This window comes from Rhinolophus sinicus, chromosome 11, assembly GCF_057876585.1.
Source record: "Rhinolophus sinicus isolate RSI-liver-muscle chromosome 11, RSI-T2T, whole genome shotgun sequence".
In the NCBI taxonomy this organism is placed as follows: Eukaryota; Metazoa; Chordata; class Mammalia; order Chiroptera; family Rhinolophidae; genus Rhinolophus; species Rhinolophus sinicus.
This window is the reverse complement of record NC_142511.1, coordinates 21,802,778-21,828,026: the sequence shown is the minus strand read 5'-3', so window position 1 is coordinate 21,828,026 and position 25,249 is coordinate 21,802,778. Positions and strand designations below refer to the sequence as shown.

General features: G+C 48.9%; 1 protein-coding gene across 4 annotated transcripts; it reads right to left on the bottom strand.

Moving 5' to 3' along the window:
- Positions 1-1,853: 1,853 nt before the first annotated feature.
- PIGR (polymeric immunoglobulin receptor) lies at positions 1,854-25,129 on the bottom strand. 4 transcript variants are annotated; one of them, XM_088801711.1, is made up of 11 exons: positions 24,831-25,129; positions 12,366-12,460; positions 11,306-11,650; positions 9,283-9,936; positions 7,718-8,050; positions 6,830-7,153; positions 5,647-5,935; positions 5,118-5,239; positions 4,385-4,516; positions 4,206-4,264; positions 1,854-3,165 (listed from the first exon to the last, which is right to left on the bottom strand). In XM_088801711.1, the coding sequence occupies exons 2-11, from the start codon at positions 12,406-12,408 to the stop codon at positions 3,070-3,072; spliced, it is 2,397 nt and encodes a 798-aa protein (XP_088657837.1). In that variant the 5' UTR covers positions 12,409-12,460; positions 24,831-25,129; the 3' UTR covers positions 1,854-3,069. The 4 variants fall into 4 exon arrangements, with proteins under 4 accessions (XP_088657837.1, XP_088657836.1, XP_074178133.2 ...); XM_088801710.1 differs by lacking the exon at positions 24,831-25,129 and adding an exon at positions 19,418-19,558; XM_074322032.2 differs by lacking the exon at positions 24,831-25,129 and adding an exon at positions 19,418-19,558 and having other exon boundaries at positions 5,647-5,878.
- Between the last annotated feature and the right edge of the window lie 120 nt (positions 25,130-25,249).

The following is a 25,249-nucleotide window of genomic DNA, read 5'->3' as shown; positions in this document are numbered from 1 at the left end:
TTCTTGTCATCAGAAATATTTTCTGAGTGGTTGCTGGACACTGATCATTGCTAATTGGTTTATTATCATCAACCCCACACTTAATTTGTTATTCCTTTGTACTGGGCTGAATACTGTTCCTCCAAAATTCATGTCCACCTGGAACCTCAGAATATCACCTTATTTAGAAAAGGAACTTTGCAGATGAGGTAAAACTGGATCAGGGTGGGCCCTAAATCCAATGACTGATGTGCTTTTAAGGTCGTGTGAAGACACAGACAGACGCACAGGGAGAAGGCCCTGTGATGATGGAGGCAGAGACTGAGTGATGCAGCTACAAGCCAAGGAACACCAAGGGTTGCTGGAAACCACCAAAAACTAGGAGAGAAATATGAACAGATGCTCCCTCAGAGCTTCCAGAAGGAACTAACCCTGTCGACACCTTGATTTCAGACTTCTAGCTTCCAGAATGGTGAGAGAATAAATTACTGCTGTTTTAAGCCACCTAGTTTGTGGTACTTTGTTACAGCAGTTCTTGAAAAGTATTAATACACCCCCCCCCCAATGGTCACTTTTAACTTATTAGCTATCCCATGTTGGCTATGGCTCAGAAGGGCTTCTTGGTCCAATATGCAGCATAAGGAGCAGGTGGACTTTGGGCTGTACAGTTTTATACTTGCTACCACCTATTGACAATGTCAATCGAGAGTAACGTAAGATTGTCTACAGCTTTAGTGACTCTTCTTAGCCTTTGATTCTAGGGACTGGGATAGGCTGCATGAGCGCAGGATTGGCTTGCAGGTTACTGGCATTAATACAGAAGCTGTGCCTTAATTCTTCTGCCCCATCCATGATCCTTTGGGAGGTCAGAGAGCAGCTTCCCAGGGGGACAACAATGATAGGTTCAGACATACCTTGTAATCTTGGTTCTCCTGGAATGATTTGCTCTCATTCCAGGGGAAGCTAGATATGCATCCCTGTTGTAGAGAACAGAGAAATGTGCCTGATGACCACCTCTCCTGGCTGGGGAGGAGCCCAAAGGTCAGGACTGGGCACTGCAGTTGGTGGGACTGGAGGGGACACCAAGGAAGGCTGAAGTCTGAGTCGTGTCAAGGGCAGGCTTAGGAAGTACGTGGCACCAGAAGCATTATGTTCAAGTAAAGGCTCTGCGCCACCTCAGGCAGGACAGAAGGCTGAGAAGAACTCTCTCCCAGAGAGAACTGTCCACAGACAGAGGCCCTGAGGAGGAGTCTGGGGGCTTAGAGGATATGACGAGGTTTAGCGCCAGAACCTAGGAATGGCCTTAGTAGACAAGAGAGTCCTTTGTCTAATCACGGTCCCCCAAGAGACTTTGGATCAGCTCAGGACTGGGCACTAAGTTATCTAAAATCCAAGTTATCCTTTAACTAGCTTCTACGTGGTATTCCTATGAAGGGAGTTTACTCACTTGGTTACTTGTTTTGATTAACAGCCTCTTGATCTTGGAGGATACCCAGGAAGGTGTGAGATTCCAGGTCAAGTATTCCACGGATGTTTTCACCAAGATTTTTTTGTTTTTTTAGATGCCTAAGAGGAGCACTGGTTATACCTGCTTTTAGTTTATTCTATTATAAATAGTCATACTTACTCTTATTTACACAAGCTTTGGGGGTTTGATCATTGGTGTAGACCCCAAACGATTCTTTTATTGAAGATAATCTTGGTCCCACTTGGAGGCAGTCTCCCAATCCCCCCTCAGCTCAGTGTTGGAGATGGAGGAAACTGTGGTACAGACTAATGTCCTGGGGTACCTGAGAGTGGATCCAAAACAAACTGCTCTGAAACGGTTCTCTGGGAAACAGAAGGTATGGAGGACAAATGCAGTCTGAGCCTCCTTGGTGACAATCATGGTCTTTAATTATTATTACGTTACATTATTGATTTGTTAGCAAGCGCCAGCTTGTTGAGGTACAGAGCTCAGAGGGAAAAAGACCTTAAACCTTAGCTCTCTGGAGATCAGCCCTTTCTTGGTACCATCAAATACCTTCTTTTCTTTCCTTCTATTCCGAACTCTTCAAATAGAGGGGCTATGAGTGTTTGACCATTATTTTATTCTCTTAGGTCCGTGTGAGTGACAGAAAGGGAAAGGGTTGTATTCCCTGAGGTGGGCCCTGTGAAAGACCAGTCTCCATTTACATTTTCCCCTCCTCCTTATTCTAGAACTCTGCCTCCACCAAGAGAGCAGGGGCTCTTGTAGATCCCTGGACAAAAGGACAGGAGACACCAAATCTAGTTTTGACACTGGTGTATGTCACTTGGTGTCCTTGAGCAAATCTCCACCCCTCTCAGGACATCAATTTTCTCACACCTGTAGAATGGTAAGAATGTGTGCTTATGATTCGTGATGTGTATGCCCATGTATGTTAGTTACATGATCCCTAAGGCCTCAGAGTTCCAGGCATTTTATGATTTCTCCCAATATGGGCAGAGGTGAGTACATCTCTGTTTCAAGTTGTAGCAAATATAAATACACCAAGAGGCTATGTGTTCCAAGGACTCAGTGATGTTTACAGAAAGGCTGCAGGCTGGGTGTGCGGCCTCTGTCCCCATGTCTCCTAGAGCACCTGGATTCTGGTGAAGATTCAAATATGCATTTTCAATGAAGGAAAAAGAAGAGAGGATGGAAAGGAGGGAGGCAATGAGAGACAGAGGGTGGCGTGGGGAGGAGAATCCTACTGAAATCCCATAATAAGAGTTCAGAGAAGCCCTGAATGGCCCCGCTTTCTAAAACTATCTCCCCACCCACTGGGTCTTTCTTCTTTTGGCAAAGCCCCTCTAAGATCTCAATTCTCCTGCCACACCTTAGGTTTTCTCATTAGAAATAAACTGCAGGTGGGAACTCCTCACATCACGTCACCCTCAACAGGAACAATGAGGCCAGGCTTCGATGCCATTGAGGGGGGACCAGCAGACTCTCTGAGGACGAGTAGGAAAAGCCTAGGTGGACTGCGAGTGCGGGCAGTGGAGCCCCCGAAGCTGAGGGCCCTGAAGATCAACGTGATTCTGAAGGTGATTGTCAAGGGTGGTAGGAGGAGGCAGCTGGCGCTCAGCCTAGGCTTCACTGGGGCCGTCCTGGACGTTGGCCGCCATGTTGTTGGCCTGGAGCAGGTAGGCAGAGTAGGCCATGTCAGCTTCCTCCTTGGAGGACTGAGGGAACAACAGGAGAGGAGTCAGTGTTCAGAGCATTGGCTCAGCAGGTGGGCGTCAGAGGGAGAAGACACATTAAACATCCAATTCTTGATCCTGGCCCAAGCAACCCATGCCTGTGTTGACCCGCTATTCTTATTACAGCCCCATGCTCACCAAAAGGGACTAATTTTAAGAAACAGAAAGTAACAACTTCTAAAAATATCTCCCTCTGTCTCACTACCTCCTTCCAACACATGGAGTGGAACCACCTCTGTTGCTTGGGCCTGTCCCCGGAAGCTCTGCCCACACATTTCATGAGGGCAAGGGGGTTCTAGGCCAGCATCAACCACAGTGGTTTATGCTTTTCTTTCTCCAGAAGCCCAGAGACACAACCCAAGGCTAGAGGAGAAGGCTATCTAATTGTTCCAAATGCAGGGGTCTCTGCTTCTGTGAGGGAGGGAGGGTAGATATGATAACAGATGTTACCTCCTTGGGATTAGGGAGGCACAGGAGAGGGTAATATGTGACCCAAAGGCAGGAATCACCCCGGCAGGATTTTAAGTAGTGTAGCACTTGGTTGGGTGGAGAGGAACTTCTAGTGACTATCAAGTTGTCCACCACCAGCAAATGTCTTCCAGGCCCTGGCAAAAGCCTGGTCCTGAGCAAGTGCTCAAGGTAGGGTGGGTGACTTGAAGTTCATGGGCCTCACAGCCCAGGAGGAGGAGCACCCACTTAATCACCAGCATTTGATATTTGACCTTCCCATCCTTTGGCCGAATCTTACTTGCCTTCCTCCTCTCCCAGTCTCTCTCCCTCCTGCATGTTTACAGCCCATAAACACAGCCCACCTCCTACCTCTGCCCCAACCACATCAATACCACAACCAGGAAGATACGTCTTGCCCTCAAACATTTCTCCTGAACATTGTTTACACTACCTTCCCTGTTCTGATATCAGCCCTGACTTTGAGGTAGTTTTTCCTGTTGTCTAACTGCAATCCCTCATGCTATATTTCCTTGTAATGCAAGTGAGACTTCCTTCTCCTTCCTCATCCTTACCCTCTTTGCCTTCTTGGGCTCTTCCATCTCCACGGTGTTCTCCATGGTGGCCATAAACTCTGTGTGAAGAGAGGGTGTGGGTTAACCTTCACTGGCCTCGTATTCCCACCCCAGACACAGAGTCAGTTCTAATTCTTGCTCTCCCAGGGGTCAGGCATCCCCTTGAGTGAGGGACTTACCATCTTTTCCTCCGAGAGATGTCTCCTGAGTGACCGAAGAGGCTCCCATGTTGTCATTGGCTCCAAAGTCCCTGGAGTTCTCAAAGTCCGACATGCTAATGTCTGTCCTGTAGCTTCTAATTGAAACCCGGTCTGTCCAGGGGAAAGAGGAGTTGGTGCAGGGATGGGATTGGGGACATATGAGAACAGAACATGCTGTTATACTCAGAGGGAGCCCCACAAGACAGCTGAAGGAGGGGGAGGTCTCTGGTTGCTCACCTCTGACTATGACCCAAAGCAAATTGGAAATGCTCTGAGTTTTCTCCCCAGTCCCTTCTCACAGATAATCAAGACTCAAGAATCCAAGATCTCTCTTTATTACTCTGGCTTCTCACATCAGCTCTTTGAGACTTACTTGAGCCATGAGGAAACTGAGGCATGAAATGGGGACCCAGAGTCACACAGCCAATTAGTTCACAAACTAGGCTGCAAGTGCAGTCCCCCAGCACCCTGCTCTCCTCTTCCTGGCAGCCCTGCCTCTGAACTTAGACCCTGAGCAATCATGGATGGCCCTCCAGAGACAGCATTTTGACAGCAGCACTTAAGGTAAATTTTGGGTACCTATGGGTTTATCTTTCCCCACCTGGCTTTCCCAGAACACTTTCTTGAGCCTATGAAAGAGCAGGGACCATGGCAGCACACCCCCCCCCCCAACGGGTTGGAGGTGGGAGGCAGGGAACATCTGGGGGCTCACCAACGTTCCTCCTGTGCCGGGCTCTAACCACTCCCACGGCCAGAGCCCCTAGTGCCAGCACCAGGGCCAGGGGCACCAGGGTGGAGATTAGCACTTTGGAGCTCCCTCCTTGACCTGAAGAGCTGGAAGAAAGACTGAGTTAGTCACTGAGTGAGAAACCTGGGGATCCCACGATGGGCTGGCAGGTTGGCTCTGGCTACTTCTTCCTTCCAGGCTAATCCACTCCCTCCTCCTGGTACAGCCCTCTGGCTCTACTCTTCTAAGAAGCTTTCCCAGACATGGCAAAGGCAAGGATGGGCCTGCTCTGCATCCCAGGCCTAGGAAATTGAATTGGATGGCAAACACCACCCCAGCCACGGGAGAAAGGCAGAGAGCACCACCGGCCCCTCCTGAGCAGAAGCAGAGGCACTGAGGGCTGTCTGCATTATCAGGAGGCCGACAGGCTCTCCTGCTGAGACCTGGTGGCCCAGCCTCAGGTACTTGGCCTCTGGGATGTTGTCCGAGTGGGAAGCCGTGGATTTTTCCTCACCTGCCAGGGTCTTCAGATGGTCTGCTTCCACCAGCTGAATCTGCAGGATTCATCACTGCTCTGTCCTCCGCAAAAAGGCTGGAATCCTGAATGACTTTGTTCTCAATCTCCCTGACATGTGGATCTATCACCTCCTTGCCAGGAGCAGCATTCACTTGGCTGACATCTTTGGAGCGTGGCTCTATCACCTCCTTGCCAGGTGCAGCATTCACTTGGCTGACATCTTTGGAGCCTGGCTCTATCACCTCCTTGCCAGGTGCAGCATTCACTTGGCTGACATCTTTGGACCCTGGAGAGAGCAGAGGGGGCTGAGTTATGGCTCTTTCTCTATGTTTTCACTCGTTGAGGTAAGGGAGTCTGAGGAGTCAGAGTGAGATTTCAAAGCTGTTAGTGCAGGGTCCAGGATGACATTAGAAATGGAGGAGTGATGGTCTCCTCTAGTTTGTCACAAATGATCTCTGTCCCATTAAAGTCAAATTAATTTCCATCTACAAGGCTCTATATCACAGATCCAACTGTGTGTAAGGGCTGACCCATCATTTAGGGACAGGAAGATTTTTCACAGCTTTGAAACTCTGCAGAAGTCCTCCTGACTATAGATCTGGGTGCAATAGTGCTGCCCTCTGGTGGTAACTTGGCTCTCGGTCCCTTCATGAACCAGACCCACCTGACCCAGACAAAACAGAATTTCCAGAGGGACTAAAAATACCCTCATTAGGGATAAAACATCTCATGTGACATTTTTAAAAGATGTTTAAAATGTAAGCTTGCTAGAAGAGGTTGTCTTAACTTTCTTTATCAGACCTTGTATTTGAAGGTATCTGGCCCTCTTTTGAGAGAGCAGGCTTTGGCCGAGTGTACTGCATATGATAGTGACTTTGAAATTTCTATATAAAGATCTCTACATACAGGGAAGGCTTAAAATGGTCTGAAGGGGCAACTATGGGACTTGTCTTGAAGCTGAGGTTAAATGGCAAACCAACTCTTTTTTTTCTTAGGTTGTGTGTTTATTTGAGATGCTGTTTTTGCAGGGCTAAATGATACTATGGGGCTAAATCTCCTTTGCCCCCAGCATTTTTGAGCCAAACCTGGTTCCCGACCCCCAACCCGATGGAGAGCTATTAGACAGGACCCTTTCTCTGAGGTCCCTGGGGGCATGCAGGCCTCGCCCTTGGAGACTCACCCTTGACCCGCTCCTTGACCGCCACGTGGACAGCCATAGTCTCTCCAAATCGGAGGCCGTCCTTCACCCCGCACCAGTACCAGCCCTCATCCTCTTTGGTGACTGGGTTCAGGGTCAGGTTGATGAGCTGGTTCTTCTCGTCGCAGCTCACGGAGCCCTGCCTGGGGGCCTCGTTTTGGCTGGGCAGGGCCTTGCAACTTTTGTTGCCCCACTTGCACCAGTATTTCTCATAGGAGGCGAATTTGCACGGAAAGTGGCAGGGGAGCTGGAGAGTCTCTCCCAGCCAGGCAGTGACATTCTTGGATACCTTGAGGTTTGGTTCTCCTGGAACAAGGAGGGGGAGAGAAATAGGCACAAAAGTTGGCACTGGTGATGCTGCTGCCGGGAAGTGATGGTGGTGGGGACTTCTGCCCACAGCCCATTTCCCCTTTGGACAGCACTGTGAATAACATTATACTGAATACATAGAAATGCTATTATGCATCTGTATAATAATTACTGTGGATGACCGCTGTGACTCGATCAGCCTATCACAGACATAGAACCTTGCACACTGGCTTCAGTTTGCTTTCCTGGCCCTTCTTTTCTATACCCAACATGAAGGGCTGTGTTCTACTTCAGCGGACACCCTATAGACTTTGAAAGAGGCCAATGTTCTTGATGATAGAAAGTGCCTTGTGCGGTAGTCTGAAGAGTGTGGGGTCTGTGCAGGGAAGGGTACTTGTTATGAAAACATGACCTCTCCACTGGTGGGCTCTGTCCTGAGGTCTGTCCCATCAGCATGAAGGTGGGCGAAGGAGGAGGAAGAGTGTCTGGGGGTGAGGCTGCAGCTGACTGCAGGAGTCCTGGGGCTGCCTCCCTTCCCTCTCGCCCCAGTTCAGCTCTTACCTTCGACAATCTTGAGCTCCACTGTGGACCACCAGCGACTATCACCACTGGTCTGACACCAGTAGAAGCCAGCATCCTGGGGGGTCAGCTGGTTGAGTATGACCGTGTAGGTGCCGTTGCCTGGCTCTTCGTACAGTACGAGCCTGCCCTTATACTGTTTGTATTGCTCCTGAACCAGCCCCTCGCTGCTCACCAGCTGTGACACCAGAGCTTCTTCCCAGTGACACCAGTACTTCAGGCTGTCTCTGTCCTTCGGGTTGTAGGGGCAGAGCACGGCCACAGAGCCGCCTACCACACCCTTTACCACAGAGGGCATCCGGGGCATCGTCGTCTCTAGAAGCAGAGACAGAGATGGGGGGAAAGGATGGCAACATGGTCTGAGCAGACTCGTCCCCGTGGTCTCAGCCAGGGTGAGGAGTGAGGTTTAGACTAATCACCTCACTCCCTCAGAAAATGAGAAAGACTTTCCTATGTCACAGAGCCTGTAGCTGGAGCCACACAACCAGACCCCAGTGATCTTCACCACTTGTCAGGGCGTCTCGTTCTCTTCCCAACCGATTCAGAGCAGAGACTGGAAGGAGTTTAAGGAGAGACTATCAGCCCTTCTCTTTGGGCTTCTTACAGACTCTTCCTTAATATCAGTTTTTGTGTTTATTAGCTTGTCTCATAAACACAGGCAGATGAATTTTCTCCAAATTAAGAAAATTGAGAAAGGTGTGATTTAAAATATAAACAGTACAGCAGAGATAAGTCTAATTGTTGAGGACCCTGGGGACAGACTCAAAGAGAAGGACGGTCCTTCTCCAAGCTCATGCTGAGGTTCAGTGAGAACCCTGGGCGACCGAAGGTGCTGAGGCACGTGGTAAGGACCCCAAGCTTGACAGAGAAATGATGGCTGGGGAGTGTGAGCCCCTTAGAAGTCACACGGGCAGTGACATTGACTCTGTAGGGTAACTCTGCAGAGCGCTCTGGGTGAGAAGCAGCAGGGATGTAAGTATTTCACCACGTGGGTGGCTTGCCCAAGTCTAGCTAAGTGGGCCAGATCATGCTGCATAACAAATAACCCTACGAGAGGAAAATTTAGAGGCATGGGCATTGTCTTCCCAGGAAAGCTTTGGGACCAAGATAAGCCACCCTTTCTCCCACCTGAGTGTGAGGCATGAGGCGCCATCCTGCTTACGGGTCAGGGAGAAGGGACAGATGGCCCCTGCAAGCCCTGCGTGGCACTGGGATTCCATGTTAAGTCCTCACTGTGGCGCTTGGAAACCCAGACAACAATCTACTGTCTTGCCTCCATCAGGAGCTGTACTATCCTCATTTCTTTTCAGGAACAGCCATCAAAAGGCCTTGGATGGCAGAGAAGAAGAATTAGGAGGTAACATGAGGCAGAGGCTGTGTTTTCTGGCTGTCCTGTACAGCTGTCCACACAGCATCTGGTTCAGGGCTTGTCCGTGAGCAGATATTGTTAACTGACTGATGAATACTGAATAGACTCACAGGGAGCGAGCTATGCTCTCACCTGTCAGACCCCGCCACCTCTCCCCTCGCCCCCTTTCATGTCTCACCTTCATTGACAAAGAGTTGCCAAGCCTGGATGGGCTGGCCTTCCTGAGGTTCGCCATCAGAGTGGGCTCCGCACAGGTAATGCCCTGCGTCCTCTTTCCTCAGGCCGGTAATATGCACACTGAAGAAGCGATTGTCTTTGGAGGTAAGCAGGACCCTTCCTTCAAAGTCCTGTGCCCTCTTCCCCAGCGTGTTGACGACCACTCGGCAGCCTTTGTCATTGCCCACTCGGCACAGAAATTTGGGCAGATTTGCCACCTCGGGGCCCAGGGTACAGTCAAAGGTCACCGAGCCCCTCAGGTCTCCATAAACAAGCTCAGGCTCGGGCTTTCGCACTCGGAGGTCAAAATTGGTTTTATCAGCACTGGAATCGTCCCCAGCCTGGCAGACATACTTCCCAGCATCGCTGAGCTTGAGTTGGTTGATGATGAAGCTGAACGCCAGTTGGGTGGTATCCTGAATAGTGATGTGAACTCTGTTTGTGTAGTCGGGGTGCTCGTACCCATTGGAGTCAGTGACTAGGACACAGGCCGGGCCCATCTTCTTGCACACGGACTTCCTCTCCGCAGCATTCTCAGCACTGAAAGGACAGTTGATGGTCACTGTTCTGCCCGGGTCTGCTGTGTGGACTTGAGTGCCATTTAGGAAACCAAGACCTGCAAGATGAGGGGTGGAGGGTAAGTTAGGATTTCACTTTTTCTGCCACATAAGACTGCTCAGTGTTCCCAGTGAAGGTCTGGGTGTGCCTATCACTTGGAGTGTCCTCCTCCCCAGAGGGACACTGTCAGAATATGTCTTTCAAGACCCAGGTTTATTTCTGTTTCCTCCGTGAAGCCCTCCCCAAGCTGGCAGAAATCTCTCTCCCTCCTCTATGCTCTCTTGATACTTACATCTGTATCACTTACACATCTAGTCTCCTGTCTAGTTAATTATATTCCCCACAGAGTGAAAGTCCCCCCAGAGCAAAGACGTGCTTCACTCATGTTTGACACTCCTGCGGTGCCTAGCATGATGCCCGTACAGGAGGTGCCCAAATTAATATGTGTTGAAATGGACAGAATGAATGTAAGTACAAAGTGGTGGATTTCAGTGTATTGTGAGAGAGTTTCTAAAATTTAGAACAGTCTAAAGATAGAATGTGCTTCCTAGTGAAGTAATTAATTTCTGCCATTTGATCAGAAGCTGCATACCCCGTGTGTCCAGTGTTCTTCTGGACATCCTACATGGGTCAACTCTAAGCTCCCCTCGGCTCTTAAGATTCTTCAAGTTTATGAATTTCCATGACCACATGAATGAACTCTTTATTGAATGAACTAAGAATATCGCAAAGGAGCAAAACATATCTTTGGGAATCCCTCCAAATTTCCTCCCTTAAGACCTCTTTCTCTTTTAATTTCCCTTGATTATCTAAAATGCTCTTGTCGTTGAAACTTGTTTCCTTTTTTTTTCTTTTCTCAATTAGAACAGGCTTGTTCAGTGGCCCATCGCTTCAGGTCCCTGGTCTTTGGGCAAGAACTGATCATATAGTTTATGCTGAGAGTTTTGGTGGACGAATGGAGCCCAGGTTTAAAAAAATAAAAAAGTCTGTTAAAAGAAGCCTTCTGGTAACCTGAGGTCTTGGTCTAAAAGATGCACTAATGGCAGGAATTTAAGGATACCTCTAAATCTCTCCCTGCCTGTTCTACCTCCCTCAGCTCATAGATCTCTTGCCCCACCTGCAACAATCACAACGAGAGAAGTTGTCCTTCTGATGCTCTTCCAAGCTAGAGCCTCAGTGAAAGCCTAAAATGTTATAGGCCCTGAAGACCTAGAAAGGCTCCCTGCCCCAAGTAGGTGTTACCTGTCTCATTCCCATGTTGTATTATGAAAAGCTCTTGCGTCCGGATAGAGAAGGACCCACAGCCTTCCCCACCTCACGCCAGGACACCCTTCCCTCTCGGGAAATTCTTCCTCAAGCCCTCCTGCTGCACCTGAAGTGATACCCTCTCACTTGCCCCCAGAAGCCCAAGGAGGCTGGATCCTCACCGGGGCTGACGTCCAGGCTCACATCAAAGGACAGGCCTTGGGTGTTAATGCCCAGACCACACTTGTAGCGCCCAGAGTCATTCTGGGTGAGATGGCCTATGTCCACCACAAACAAGTGGCTCTCTGGGAAGTCGGTGAGGTTGGCTCTGCCTTCGTAGTCCTTGGAGACATAGCGCTCCGAGGAGATGAGCGTCGTGCAGCGCCCCCTGGCGCCCTGCCTGCACCAGTACTTCCGGGAATGGCGGTTGACGGAGGAGGCGGGGTAGTAGCACTTGATGGACGCTGAGCCGCCTTCCAGTCTGCTCACCTCCTGGGGACCGAAGATGGGACTCTTCATGGAGACCACTGTGGAGACAGAAGATAGGCTTTCTGAGGCCAGGGAGGTAGAGGATCCTGCTAAAAGGACCCTGACAGCCTACCTGGAGGAGATGAAATTTCCGCCTAACACGTGGTGCCTTCTGTGGATTATACATGTACTACAGCTAGATAAAAATGCTGCTATTGGGTAAAGGGATTGATTAATCTTTATTAAATTCTAATTATAATTAATCAATGACAACCTTTAAGGACAATGGAATATAAACATATTTAATGATATCCCTTGTTTATTTAAAAAAAAAGCACTTTGTAGGGTGTCACACTTTTGCACTTGCTGTCTGTTATTTCCTTATATTTCTAAAAACACATTGTGGGTTAGTTTTTTGTTTTCCAGATAAAAATATTGAGAGCCAGAAAGGATGTCATTTCCCCCAAATCCCATAACAACTCATAGAGATGCTTGGTTCAAGGTTGTTTTTTTTTTTTGTTTTTTTTTTGTTGTTGTTGTTGTTGTTTTTATAATTCCCAGTGAAGAGCAGATCCATGGCCTTGAAATGAGGAATTGCCAGTCTTGTTTCTGATCCCCAACCCATTTTCAGTCATGGCCTTTCCACGTCGTATGTGTGACTCCTTCTCAAGGCAATACAACTTTTGAAAGGGGCATCTTTGGAGATGGGCCTGATCTCAGTATCCCCAAGGAATTGGATCCTTCAGGGAGTGGGCTGCGACCCCGCAGACTCACCTGGGAAGACAGCCAGCAGGCAGGCAAGGAAGGGCAGCATCATGGCTGACGGCTCCTGCCGGGCGGTGCTGCCAGGCCAATCTCTTGCTTGGTCGCTGAAAAACAATAGCATGAGGGGATGAAGCTCCTGTGTCTTCCAAGACTAGTTGACCTTAGAATTCCTGTTATACCTGTTTAGTTTTGTATGTCCAGTAACAGACATAAATCCTGTTGAAAGAATGAATGCCTCCTACTTTCCCATTAGAGCGCAAAGACCCATCACCTGACAGTGCTTTTTGTTCCTCAAAAGTTATAAAGTAGATTTTTATCCTCTCAACTTATCTGCAAGTTCTTTTGGGATAGGGACACAAGTGCCATTTCTTCTGTATCCTGCCTGGGAGGCACGGTCCTGAGCAGGAGCTGTAAGACATCTGGAACAGCTCTGTGGATGGTACACGTGGCCCCATCTCTCTGTCTCAGCTGCTCTCCTTACATCCTTGGGAGGTGGAGGGGGGCTGGCGCGTTTTATAGTATGTTCATATGAATAAACCAAGACCCATAGAGGAAGCCTAGTAAGGATTAAAGTTGCAAATGTAACAATGATGGTCATAACCACCATCAATTGTTCTCTTACCAATTGTTCCAGACATTGTGTGAAATGATACACGTGTGTTATCTTATTTAAACTTGAAATCACCCCGTATGAGATGGGTATTCTTATCCACATTTTACATAGGAAGAAATGAAAGCTTGAAGGTTAAGTGCTTTCTCTCAAGGTCACACAGGGATCAAGTAGGTGGGGGGACAGGGAGGGAGTGGGGGAGGTAGGCAAGGTTTGAACCCAGCTGTGTCTGACTCCAAAATCCAAGCTCTTAACCTCTCCCACTGTGCTGCATTACACCTCAAGTACAGCAGCTGCTTATCCCTGTTATTTTAGAGCCCCCATTGCTGACCAAAGCATTGTCATCTACACTGCTTCACTGGAGATTTATAACTTCCCTTTAAGTAAGACAGAATGGATATAATATTAACCATTTTATGGGTAAAAAAAAATCAAGATCTTGAGATGCTGAGTGATATGCCCACAATTTCCCAGAGACTTGGTTATGGGGTCAGGGTTAAAAGTGTAGATGTTCTGGCCTCTGTTATCCTGCCTTGAGGCTGGGCAGACGAAGATGGAGAATTCAAGACAAAGCCACTCAGATGGTGCAACACATGTGGACCTTGTCACATCTATAGACCCAGCCCAGGGCTGGGAAGGGTTGAGGGTCCCAGGGTCCAGCCTGACAGCTGCCTTCAGCATCCCATCCGTAGCCTAGGGGACAAGACAGGAGTCCCCACATTCCCACGGACTTTGATAGGCTTTAAACTTTGGAATGAACTTGACAAGAGTGTTAAAGGAGAGAACCATGTTAATAAGCACTGGGCAGTAACGAGCCCCCATAAAGATAAGGAAGCTCAAAGTAGCAGGGAGTCTGGGACTGATCTCCTAGGCACCCCTGACTGTTTGGCCCTGTTTCCCTCCCAGCGACTCCCTTCACTAGCTTGAGCCAAAGGCAATAGAGCTGTTTATCTTGGTTCTTTCTTTTCCGTAGGGGAATTTCCCAGCAAGGAACCTTTTTATTTCCTTGTGGAGATAAAGGTATTGTTTCTCCAGTTCTTTGTAAGAGGAAGGGGAGTAGGTTAGGGGTGGTGGGGACAGATATGGGTATCAGGTAGCAGCTTGAGGTTCTCTTGATTCTGGTTAATTGCCCTGGACCTTTCACTCCAGGCCAATGATTAACTTCTGAAGTGGGGCCTTAGCTAGACACCAGCGTCAGCCCCAACCTGGATGGGCTCAGGGGACACTGGCTGGGAGATCACCTGAGTGGGCTCTCAGAGTCACCATGGGGGAGGCTCCCAGGCAGGAGCACATTGTCAGAAAGCTGGGACGTCTGTCTCCTCTAAAATACGGAGGATGTGATGGTTGCAGAGTCCCAGGGATTCTACCACCTGCCATTTGCTCTGGCCTTGGGAGGACAAACTGCCACCTGCTGTTTGAAAAGCCCAAACCGGCAGTGGCACTCCTCAATTCTGGTTCCTATTCTCACTTTTACATAAGCAACCTTCCTAATATTTCTGGGAGACAGGGGTGGGTCTTCCCATGGATTCAGCTGGTGAATGCAGCCCTTCTCTGGAAAAAGTGACTTGCTCTGGGTGACAGAGTCAGATGTCAGGTCTTCCCATGGGGGTCCCGACCTCCAGCCGAGGCTTCCTCTCATGTGTGACATGCTTGGCTGGCTGTGGATGTCCATGTTGGTGGGGGGATACACACGCGTATCCGTTAGTCTTTGCACAGCCTCAGTCCAGGGATGAAAGCATCAGGTGTGCAGAGCTAGAAGAGCAAATCTGGCAGACGGTGACCTTGGTGAGGAAACACAATCCAGTCCCAGGGGAGATGATGGAAGGCAAGGGCACCCATACTCTCAGGAGCAGAAAATCTTTGCCCAAAGCCAAACTAGAAGCACAGTTTCTCTGCTAACACCTAAGAAAAACCTGGGCCTTGAGAATTATTAGAGACCCTTTCCTCTCAAAACCAGACTTTCTCTCCAACCTGGGAGATTCAGGTCTTATGGAGATCCTGGTTCCGTGGTGGCTGACACTGGGCTTAAAGGATTTGCTTAAGGAAGGAAGGAAAGAGCATAACACTTATTGGACACCAGATGCTTTGCTAACTTCTTTTCTTATATGACTTCATCCATCATCACAATAACCCAAGAGGTAGATATTATTATCTTCACGTTGCAAAATGGGAAATCTAAGGGGTCAGAGATTCTTGGTCCCAAGACTCATAGAGAATTGGATCACGACCCTACTATCATTCCCTGGATGAGCATGGGGCAGGTTCTTTTGGAATATTCATAGACGAGTATATCTTGTAGGAAGGCACCTTCTTGGTTCTTAAAATAGGAGTTGTGTTTTCACTGCTGAGGCTGGAATGTTCTAGACCCTTCTCATTTTAGCAACTTACTGCCCCTGGTGTATTCATAACATATGTCTACGCAACTGTGGATTGGGGCACGGGTGTAGGGCATGCTGGAGAATAGAGTTTGTCTCCTTATACAATTAATCTAACTAGCTCTCTCTCAGTTAGGGTGACTGATCTTCAGCTACCATAGCTTGGGGTCCAAATCTTTGTTCATCTAATCTTAGTTTTCTTCATTTGATAGAGGGAGGGAGATCCAGACCAGGTCCTAGCGCGGCTGCTGGTGAGCCACATGGCCTTCAGCACTCTGGGCTCTTTATCAGTGTGGTGCACAGCAGAGGGTCAGCAAGGGCTCACAGTCCCAGCGGCTTCAGAAGGAACAGAGAGCGTGTGCTCTGGGGACTTGAAGCCAAGTTGCAGTTTCTGAGAACTTCCTATGAGTGTGAACCTAGAGGAGCAGGAAGCTTGAAGTTCAGAGAAGTGGGGAGAGGCTGACCTGGCTGGCGAGGAGGCTTTCCTTGGCCTGGACTGAACGGCCCTTTTCCCTGCTTCCCCTACTCACTCACTGCCTGAGTCCTTTTAGGACTACGCTCTCATCTCCCGTGGGTGCAGGGGCCGAGCGCAGTGAGCCTGGAAACTGCAGCACCACCAGGGAAGGAGAACAGTCTGTGTGATTTCAAACATCCTCACACTAGCAATAACAGGCAAAGCTTAGGAGAATTAATGTAGCTTATGTAAGCCCCGGAGTGTGGGAGAATCTCCAAGTGAAGGCAATGTGGGGGCAGGGGAATCGGAACTCCAGAGGGCAGGTGAATGGAGACAGAATAGCCAAGTGGTCTGAAGAACGTATAAGCTAGAAAAATTCAAGAGTTTCTAGTCCCATCCTTATCAAAGTGAAGACTTAAGCAGAAATTAAGCATTTGAAATACCAATTCCATGATGCTCTGGGAATAACGTTGTGGATTTCCAGATGGCCTTTTAACAAAGGCTTAGAACTCCCTTTATTGACTCCACCCCATTCTACTTGATGTGTAGACATTTGCCTCATCCACTCTATGATGGTAGACTCCGGGAAGGCAGGGGCCAACTAGATCAATCCCCAGAGGGCCTTGCTTGAGACTGCCTGGCAAGGACCAGCTCATCGGCAAAGACCGATCAGATTGGGAATAGTTACACCCTTCACATCTCTGAGAAAGACAAAAGCAGGACTGATGTCTCTCACTTTGCCAAATGCTTTTTTGGTTCTGGGGACTCAAGGGACAGTAGCAGGAAGAGGAGCCTAGAAGATGGAGGAAAACCCGGAGTCCAGAGTCCTGCTCTATCACAGGCTACAGAAGAAGAACTGTACCACTTAGGCTCAACTCCCTCATCTGTAAAATGGGCATCATACTCCCTGACTCTTCTAGGTTGGAGGGCTACTATGGGATGGGGGAATATGGAAGGGGATAATGGGTAACGTAGACTGAGGCACGTTAAATAGTATAAAGTGCTCTTCAACGGTAAAAGGGTGCAATTACTCAAGCACAGGAGGCTGAAGGTCCGTGCACTGACTTTCACGGTTGCTATGCAGTGGGAGAGTCGCACAGAGCATGGACTCACCAGCTTGGCCTCAGCTCTCTCACCTGGGGGCTATGTGATGTGGGGGCAGTCTGTTTAAACTCTTTGAGCCTCAAGTCCTCATCTGCAAACTGGAGATAATTGCATCTAGTATAAAGAATCGCTGTAAGGATTAAATGAAAATACGTATATTACAGTATGGTGTCAGAATTTAAAAGATGTTAGTTTCTGTCCCATCTACTCTCTAGAATCAATACAATTTTCTCTTTTTCTCATCTTAGAGTGAGAGGAGAATAGAAGTCTATTTACTGGGAGTCCTTGGAAGATGGGATGAGATGCTCAGATTGGATCAACATGGCCGGAAAGAGGAGACATGTGCTATGGACTAGGTCAGAAATGGGGGACAGTAATTATAGCTGTCACATACCGAGTAATTTCCAAGTGCTTTAGGGATAGAGTTAAATGGGCAAAATCATTTCACAAATGAGATGACTGAGGCATAGAAAAGTAAGAAATTTGCCTAAGGTTACACAGCTGGTAAGTGACTGTGATGGGATTCAAATTCAGGTATTCTGGATCAAGAGTATAAACTCTTTGTTCCTATGCTATATTGCAAAGGGTCTTAAAGCTGAGGGGAAACAGTTGTGGAGGTGGAAATCCAATCTTAGAGAAGTTAGTTCAGTTCTCTGTTCTCTGCCTTTCACAGGAAATGTAGTTCATATGAAGAGACACCTGAACCCAGAGTTATGTGCCAACAGAGAAATTTCTTCCTGAAAAATAATAATAGCTGCTTTTTATTTAGCACCTACCATGTGTAGGGCATGTTATATTTGTTTCCTGTAACTAGACACATTGCGTCCAAAGCTTCTTTCTACTCTGATCACGCTTTGTCAATGCCTGAGAATTTGGAACCCTGCACCCAGAGAGAGGGCAAGATAGAGATGGGGGAGGAGGTGGTCTCTGCTGAGTACATGCATGGATAATATTACTTACAAAAAAATTGGGTATTTTGTTTTCTAGGTGATGTCAAAATGGCCCCATGACCAAATCAAAATGGCTGTACCAAAATGTCATTTGTAAGTTGGAGCTTACCCACTCTCGTTAACTCAGGGAGTCTTTGTTTCCTCAACTGTAAAATGGGATCATGATACCTTCTCTGCCTATCTCCCAGGTTTGTTTCAGATGGTAACGATGTGAAGTTGTGAAAGCCCAGGGTAAGTAGATTTACTACGCAGAAGCTGCTGCTATCACACTGTTTATAAAGTAATGCCACAGAGATCTAACGGTGCTAAGGGACAGGCAATGATCACAGAGCTAGATGCTTTCCTGACTCCTGGTTGATTGCTCTTTCTTCTACATCACCAAATCCAGGCCAGGGAGAAGGATGGATGAAGAGTTCCTGAGCTGGCTCTGAGCAGAGCAGATAGCTGCCTTCCACCCTAACCCAGGAATCGTCATAGCCCCTCTTCAGATGTTAAAGAACCTGTAATTCCCCTAGTGAAGGAGAGAGCAATGGTGAAGTCTGTATTCAAAACAGTGCCAGCAGCTTGGGAGGCCCCAGGCCTGGGTGTGATGGGGGATGGAGCTTGCACAGCTGAGCTGCTGTGCTTGTGCCGAAGGGTCCCATGGCTGGCTTGTGGATACTGTTAGGATGGGCAAGAGGAGAGGTGGGGAGGCCTATGTCTGAGGCCTCCTGGCTGCGGAGCCAGGAGGAGCATTAGGACTCTGGGGTGAGCCTGTGCCCAGGAGGGGCTCTGCCTGCCTTGCTCACGTACCCTGGGAGGGCCTCACATTTCCCACCTTAACAAGAGCAGGATGATACGGTGATACACATTATGCCTCAATGTGGTAAGAATCTGCTGAAGCACAGCTGGGTTGACAGTAGAAAGGATCTCAGATCCTCCTCAAGCCCTCGAAAGCCCTTGCCAGAAAGCTGGAGGAGGAAAGCTTCAAAGACTAGAAGGGTGCTACGTGCCAGGCGCTTTATATGCATTATCTTATCCAGGTCTGTCTGATGCTGAGTAGGTCCTTGAGTAATTGACTACATCATAAAACACCAAACAATCATTATTTTGTTCTAGAGTTTTCAAAGCAATTTCACTCATATTTTCTCATTAGAACCTCACATTAATCCTAAGTGCTAGGTGTAATTTTTATCCGCATTTTATAGGTTAAGATACTGAGGCCCAGAGAGCCATTAGATGACTTGTCTGAAGCGACACCATTAACCTATGGAGGCGTTAGGAGGGCCTTCAGAGACCAAACTTACAGAATAACGACACATACTCACCACAGACGTTCCTTCTTCCCACCTGCGGAAATTTTGCAAAAAAGCGGTGGGGGCTTCTACACATGTCTGTCCTGACTCATCTCTCTGGGATACGCACCTCTACTCCTGAACCACACTCAGTCACACAGGCTGCAGCCCTTATCCTCCTCACCCCACTCTAGGAGGCTGGCAGTTGTGAAATGTGGGGGATTGCCTGAGCCACCATCCCAGGCCCTTCCCAGATGGCATCCCTTTCGGGGATCCCAGAGCAGCCACACTTACTTTTAGCCACTTCCTTCTCTCCCGTCCACTCAGTTTCGGAGGGATAGCCTGCTGGCCACTCCACAACCACTGCCTTCCTAGAAACTGCCAACAGGACACTGGATGCTGCTGCCAAAACTGAAACTATGTGCAGGGCTTGACCCACACCTGGGTTCTTAAAGGGACACTCTCCCATAGGCATGGCGGCCAGCCAGGGGCACGTGACTCTCACAAATCCCTTGTTTTCCTTCCCCTTCAGCTTTCCTGGCTGCCTCCATTTGCTTCCCCTTGACCTTGGGAAGACTGTTACATGGAACTCCTCCATCATTGCAACTGTAGGATTCGAGACAGGGTATCCGAGCACAAAGAGTCTTTTCTGCTGCTTTCTACCTGCGAGACCCTAGGCAAGTTACCTTCATATTTCTTTTCATCTGGAAAATGGGGATAGTGGCACGAAACCTATAGGTTGAGGATATAACCAGATATCAGATGTAAAACACCTGGCTGAGAGCATGGTATGAAGTTGACATGCGTTTGTTGGGGCACAGGTGGCAGGGACGTTTCTCAGTGCTTGGCCTCACATCTCCGCGCACTTGGGAACGCCGCCCCCCACTCCCTAGGATGCTTAGCCTGGGTTGAGTCCACTCTTTATAACCCTTCTGCAGAGGCCCCTTTAGCAGCTCCAGTGCCTCCTTGAACTTGGGGGGCCGCGGCTCTTCCCTTTTCACTCCCTAGAGGAATGAAAGACTCTGGCCTCCTCTGGGCTCCCCTGAAAACCTCAGTCTTGTCAGGACCTGGGCTCGTGCCATAGCAAAGAGGGTGCTGATCTGCCGAGCGGCTGTAGAAACCTCCTTCCCTACCGCAGTTAGGTGGTCTTCTGGTCCCGACCTGGTTGGGACTTCCGGCATCGCCCAAACGATCTTAGCAGTCCCGTGTCACACAGGGAAGCCCACTCCCCAACACACACACATATGACCCTCACCGCATATAGACTCTTGCCCCATTCCACCAGCGCAGGGCTGACCCAGGCTCTCTGTCCAGCGTCCTACAGGCCGAACTCTAGAAGGAGAAGGAAGAAAGGAAAAATGGAGTCCCAGAAAGCGTAAGGCAGTCAGAGGCCCACACGCAGGCACAGGTGGGTATCCACCCACAATCACAGATTTGGGTGGCGAGTAAAGAAACCATATTTTCGATTATGGAGCTTAATTTTAGACCCTATACTCAAAAATCTGACTGATATAAGGAAAAATATAATCAGGTCACTTCCAGGTAAACTCGGTCCAGTTCAATATCTCAGTCACTTCACTCCCAATTTAAAACTCAGTCCCGTTCTGTATTTTCTCTCCTTTTTGTCTCCCTTCCCTTCCCGAGGGTTTATGTTAAGTCCGGGGTAAGTGCGCACAGGGGAGGGCAGCTTATGCTGGTGCTCCTGTCGAGGTGGTGAGAAGGAGCGCCCCGTTGTTTTTGTCTTGCTTTGTCGTGGTTCTATGTTGGCTTCGTGCTCCAGAAGGATATAGTCCTGTCTCCAAATAGTCCCAAACAGTCCTGAGACATAACGTGTCCTGCTGGTCAGTGGCCTTTATCTGTGCTCATCCTGACAGGTCTGTGGGCCACTCTGTGCCCTCCTGTCCCTTCTCCTGGACTCCTTCGGGTACGACTTCCAGATCCCCTTCGTCGTCCTTCTGTGGGTGCAGGGTGAGTTTGGCTCTCCTGTGCCTTTCTGAGACCTCTGGAGACCCTGCATAGCAGAGTGTCATTCTCCCCTGTAGCCCTCTGTGCTCCACTATTCCTGTGTAATTGGGGCTGCAACGGATATTGGCAAGATGGCTGACCACCAAAGTTGTATACAGGACATGCAAGGTGCAGGCTCCCTTTGCTTTGGCGTCTCCAAACCTTTCTGGATATTTCCATCATTGTCAATCTCGTCTCACCAACTGCGACCCTGGACTGAGCACCACAGTGGTGTGTGGGAGGGCACAAAGACATATCAATAGCTAAGCCATCATTCTTCCTCCTCCAAAATCTTTCTCCTCCCCAGTTCCAGGGTAGATGTTGAGTGGGAGGATGTGAGGTTAGGTGGAGATGGACGAGCTTGGTTCTGCCAGATTATAGCTCTTTTCAAAGATTTTCCTTCTTACACCTTTCTCATTTGGAACTCAATCATCAAGATATTTTGGGTTTTGTTTTCTTATTTTTCATGAACGCACTTCCGCCAAAGCAGGGGATAACGTGTGTCTAGTCACCTGGGCTGGAGTAGCGGTTAAGGGAGGCTCACTGAATACTAGGATGGGAATGCGATGAGTGCTGGGAGGGAAGGAAGGAAAGGGGAGGGAAGGAAGCACATGCATGAAACTGTTGCTTCTCATGCTGCCTTGGGGGCCCCAGCTCTTCTTCCCCGTTCCCTTATTCTATAATCCTAGATCGTGTCGTGGTGTGTGCTCCCAGGGGTCCCCAAAACTATCTTAGCAGACTGTGTCACACACACACACACCCCACACACACAGCCCTCACCTGGCCTATAACCCAGCTTAGGGAAAGGGGAAAATGAGAAGTAGAGTCCAGGTAAGAAACAGGAAGTCCAAACCCTATTTTGGGCTTAGCCACACGCTAGTGGTGTGATTGCAGTCCCCCAGCTTCCCCTCTCTCATGGTGGTTTCCCCATGTAGGACTCAGTGGCCCTAAAACACAGCCCCTGTATCATAGTCCCAGGGGCGGAGGGACTGGCCAAGAGGGTCCAACTGTCCAATTCAATAATAATGATAACAGCAGTTATGCCTTCCAAAATTTATATCACTTCATCTGCTTAAACGCTCCCCCTCTTGTTTAAAATAATAATATGAGAAACATATAAAATAACAACAAGTTCTTATTTGACTTTCGTAACTTTGGACCTCGGCATGAGTCAGAGTGGGTACGTGCAGAGCGCTGGGGTCAGGACTCCTGTGTTCTTGTTCTGGCTCTGCCTCTCATTTGCTGAGTGACTTTTGCCAAATCACTTCCTCCTTCAGGGTCGTAGTTGTTTCTTCTGTTAAATGGGAGGTCTGGGACAAATGGTTTCCAAGGACATTTTCAGTTCTAGGATTCTGTGTTTTCACTGAGCACCACATTAGTTTACTGTGGCCGCTGTAACAAATTACCATAACCTTGGTGGCTTAAAACAACAGAAATGGATTCTCTCTCAGTTCTGGAACCAAAAGTCAGAAATCAAAACGTGGACCGGGCCGCGTTCCCTCTGGAGGCCCTAAGGGAGAATCTGTTCATGCCCCTCCTAGCTTCTGGTTGCTTCTGGCATTTCTTGGCATTCTTTAGCTTGTAACTACATCACTCCAATTTCTGCCCTCCAATCTTACGTTGCCTTCTGTGTGTGTCTGAAATGTTTCTCTGCCTCTCTGTCTTCTACGGGCCCTAGTGATTGTATTTAGTGTCCAACTGGATAATCCAGGATGATCTGCTCATCTCAAGATCCTGAACTGAATCACATCTGCAAAGACCCTTTTCCCAAATAAGGTCCCATTTACAGACTGCAGGTATCAGGAGGAGGACATGTTTTTGGGGGCTGGCATTTTTCAGGCTACCCTCTGTCCATGACAAGTTCAAGGTCCAGGGAGATTTGAGACATGCATGAATGTGCACCCTTGTGCCCCAAGGGCTTTTGGTCTAATTGAAGAATCATCACCCACCACCATCACCACCACCCCTGCCAAGGAGAACCCCAGGCAGGCATTAGCCAGCATGAGAGGCGGTGCGGACTTGTGGGAAGCCCGCAGCCTTCAGACCCAGAACACCCTGGGTTCACAATGAAGCCCTGCCACCTGTTAGCCAGGGGACTGCTGCCAAGTTATTTAATGTCTCTGAGCCTCAATTTTCTTGTTTATAAAATGGGGCTAGTTACACTTACCCCTTAATATAAAGATTAAGTATCCCACGTGCAGGGGCTGGCATCTACTGTGTACGTATGATTCAGCTTCAATGAATGGGGCAGCATAGGCTTTCAGGACAAAATGTTACTCCCCACTGATCAATGAGGAAACAAGGGCAGAGAAGTGCAGTGACCTGCCCAAGTCTGCACAGTGAGGTAATGGTATAGATGGGTTGAGAACCACAGTCTCCCAGCATCGGGCATTTTCCTCCACTTCCCAAAGCCTTCATTTTCCAGATGAATCTTTTGAACTGTGTTTCCATAGGCAGCAAAGGACTCCCATTTACACCTTTGATTAATTCTGGGAAGATTGGACAGGACCAAGCACACCGTCCTACACAGGTCCAACCCATCAGGTTGGCATCATTAGCTTGAAACTTCAAGACCTGGCTTGACCCAGCCACCACTGGAAGGGGAGACTTAAGCCACACGGTCCTCCCCCAGATCTGCACTGCCCTTCCCGCATCCCTCACTGCAGATGGTTCCTATGAATGTGGCGTTTGAGTGAGATAAGAGCGGACAGATGAAATGCCTATCACTGTTGTTTACTGCCAGCTCTCGGCTCCCACGTGTAGATCTTTGGCTGAGTCAATATTTAACCCCTGTCTATAGTCAATGTTTAATCCCAGGCCAGCCAGCCCTGAAATCCAGCATTCTTCAGTAAACTAATAATATAGTCATTTTAGTACCAATCATTGGAAAATAGAATTGTGACAGTGAATCTACCAAAGCCACATAACAAGCCCCACTCCTTTTCTGAATAATATTGACAGGGATTATCCATGCCCAAGTAGCGCCATCCTCACCACCAGCAGATAACGATCTGGTATTTCCTGACTCTAGCAGTCTTCCGTTGGCAGGAGTACAGCATCTACTCTTTCTGTTGTAATTTCAACTTTTGGGCTGGGGACAGGGTGGGGGGTGGGGACTTCTGCGCTGTTGTGCAGCTGAATGTTGCTGGCTGGCCATGTGGCCCCCACTGTGGTTGCTGCTTGGGACCCCACTGCGAGTGGGGACTGGACTTGTCCAGCTGGCTGGGCTTGGGCAAGCTTTTAGGGAGCTTCTGAACTGAGACTTATGTTCAGCGGCCTGAGCCTTTTCTCAGGTGAGTCTCCCTGCTAGGGAGGATGTAGGAGGAAAATTAATCATAAATACTCTGTATTTGCCTGGCTATTGGGTGACTTCATAGGGCCTCCCCAGGGCCCTTCTTAAGGAGCCTGGAACATGGCATGTCTGGTCTGGCAGTACCTTGTCAATGCCAAGAACAGCCTTAGTGAGGGAAAAGTCAGGGGATGACAAGCTGATGCTGGGCACGTGGGGGGTGTGGAAAAGGGGGAAGGGCTATGACCGGACCCACAGTTCTAGCCTCCGCATAGTGTTGGAGAGGGGACTTCCTGGCCAAATGCACGCGTGTGAGCCTCAAATCTTTTCTTTTCTACGTGTACTCACTGAATCACCGCCTTCTCCTTGACCACCTGCCTCCATGTGTCACTGCCCAGATGGCCAATCCCTCACCTGTTTTCCTGGCTCTGTTGACTCCCAATCAGAGAGTGAAAACAACAGTTCTTCTGGGGCTTCCACGGAGGAGTGTGTCCATCCTCTTTACGATTTTGGCTGGTGAGGGAGCGGAGGCAGAGCTTGGTGGGAGACCCTGAGACTGGCTGTGTCTTGCCCTGAGGAGGCAGGAATTTGTGGAGAGCAAAGGAGTGGTGAGTGGAACGTGAGAGCCTGGCAGTGTAGAGCTCCTCTTCGTCCAAAGGTTCTCTCAATTCCCCCTGGGCCAGTCCTGGGTTCCCAGAGAGCTTTTACTCTCTGGTTTTGAGAGGCAGGAGCAGATGAACCAACCTTTTCTGAGGTTACCAAACCACTCTCTTGCCCTCTCCTACTTCCATACCTGGCCAGGGAGGGGGAGGAGGAGGAAGACTTTGGGGATA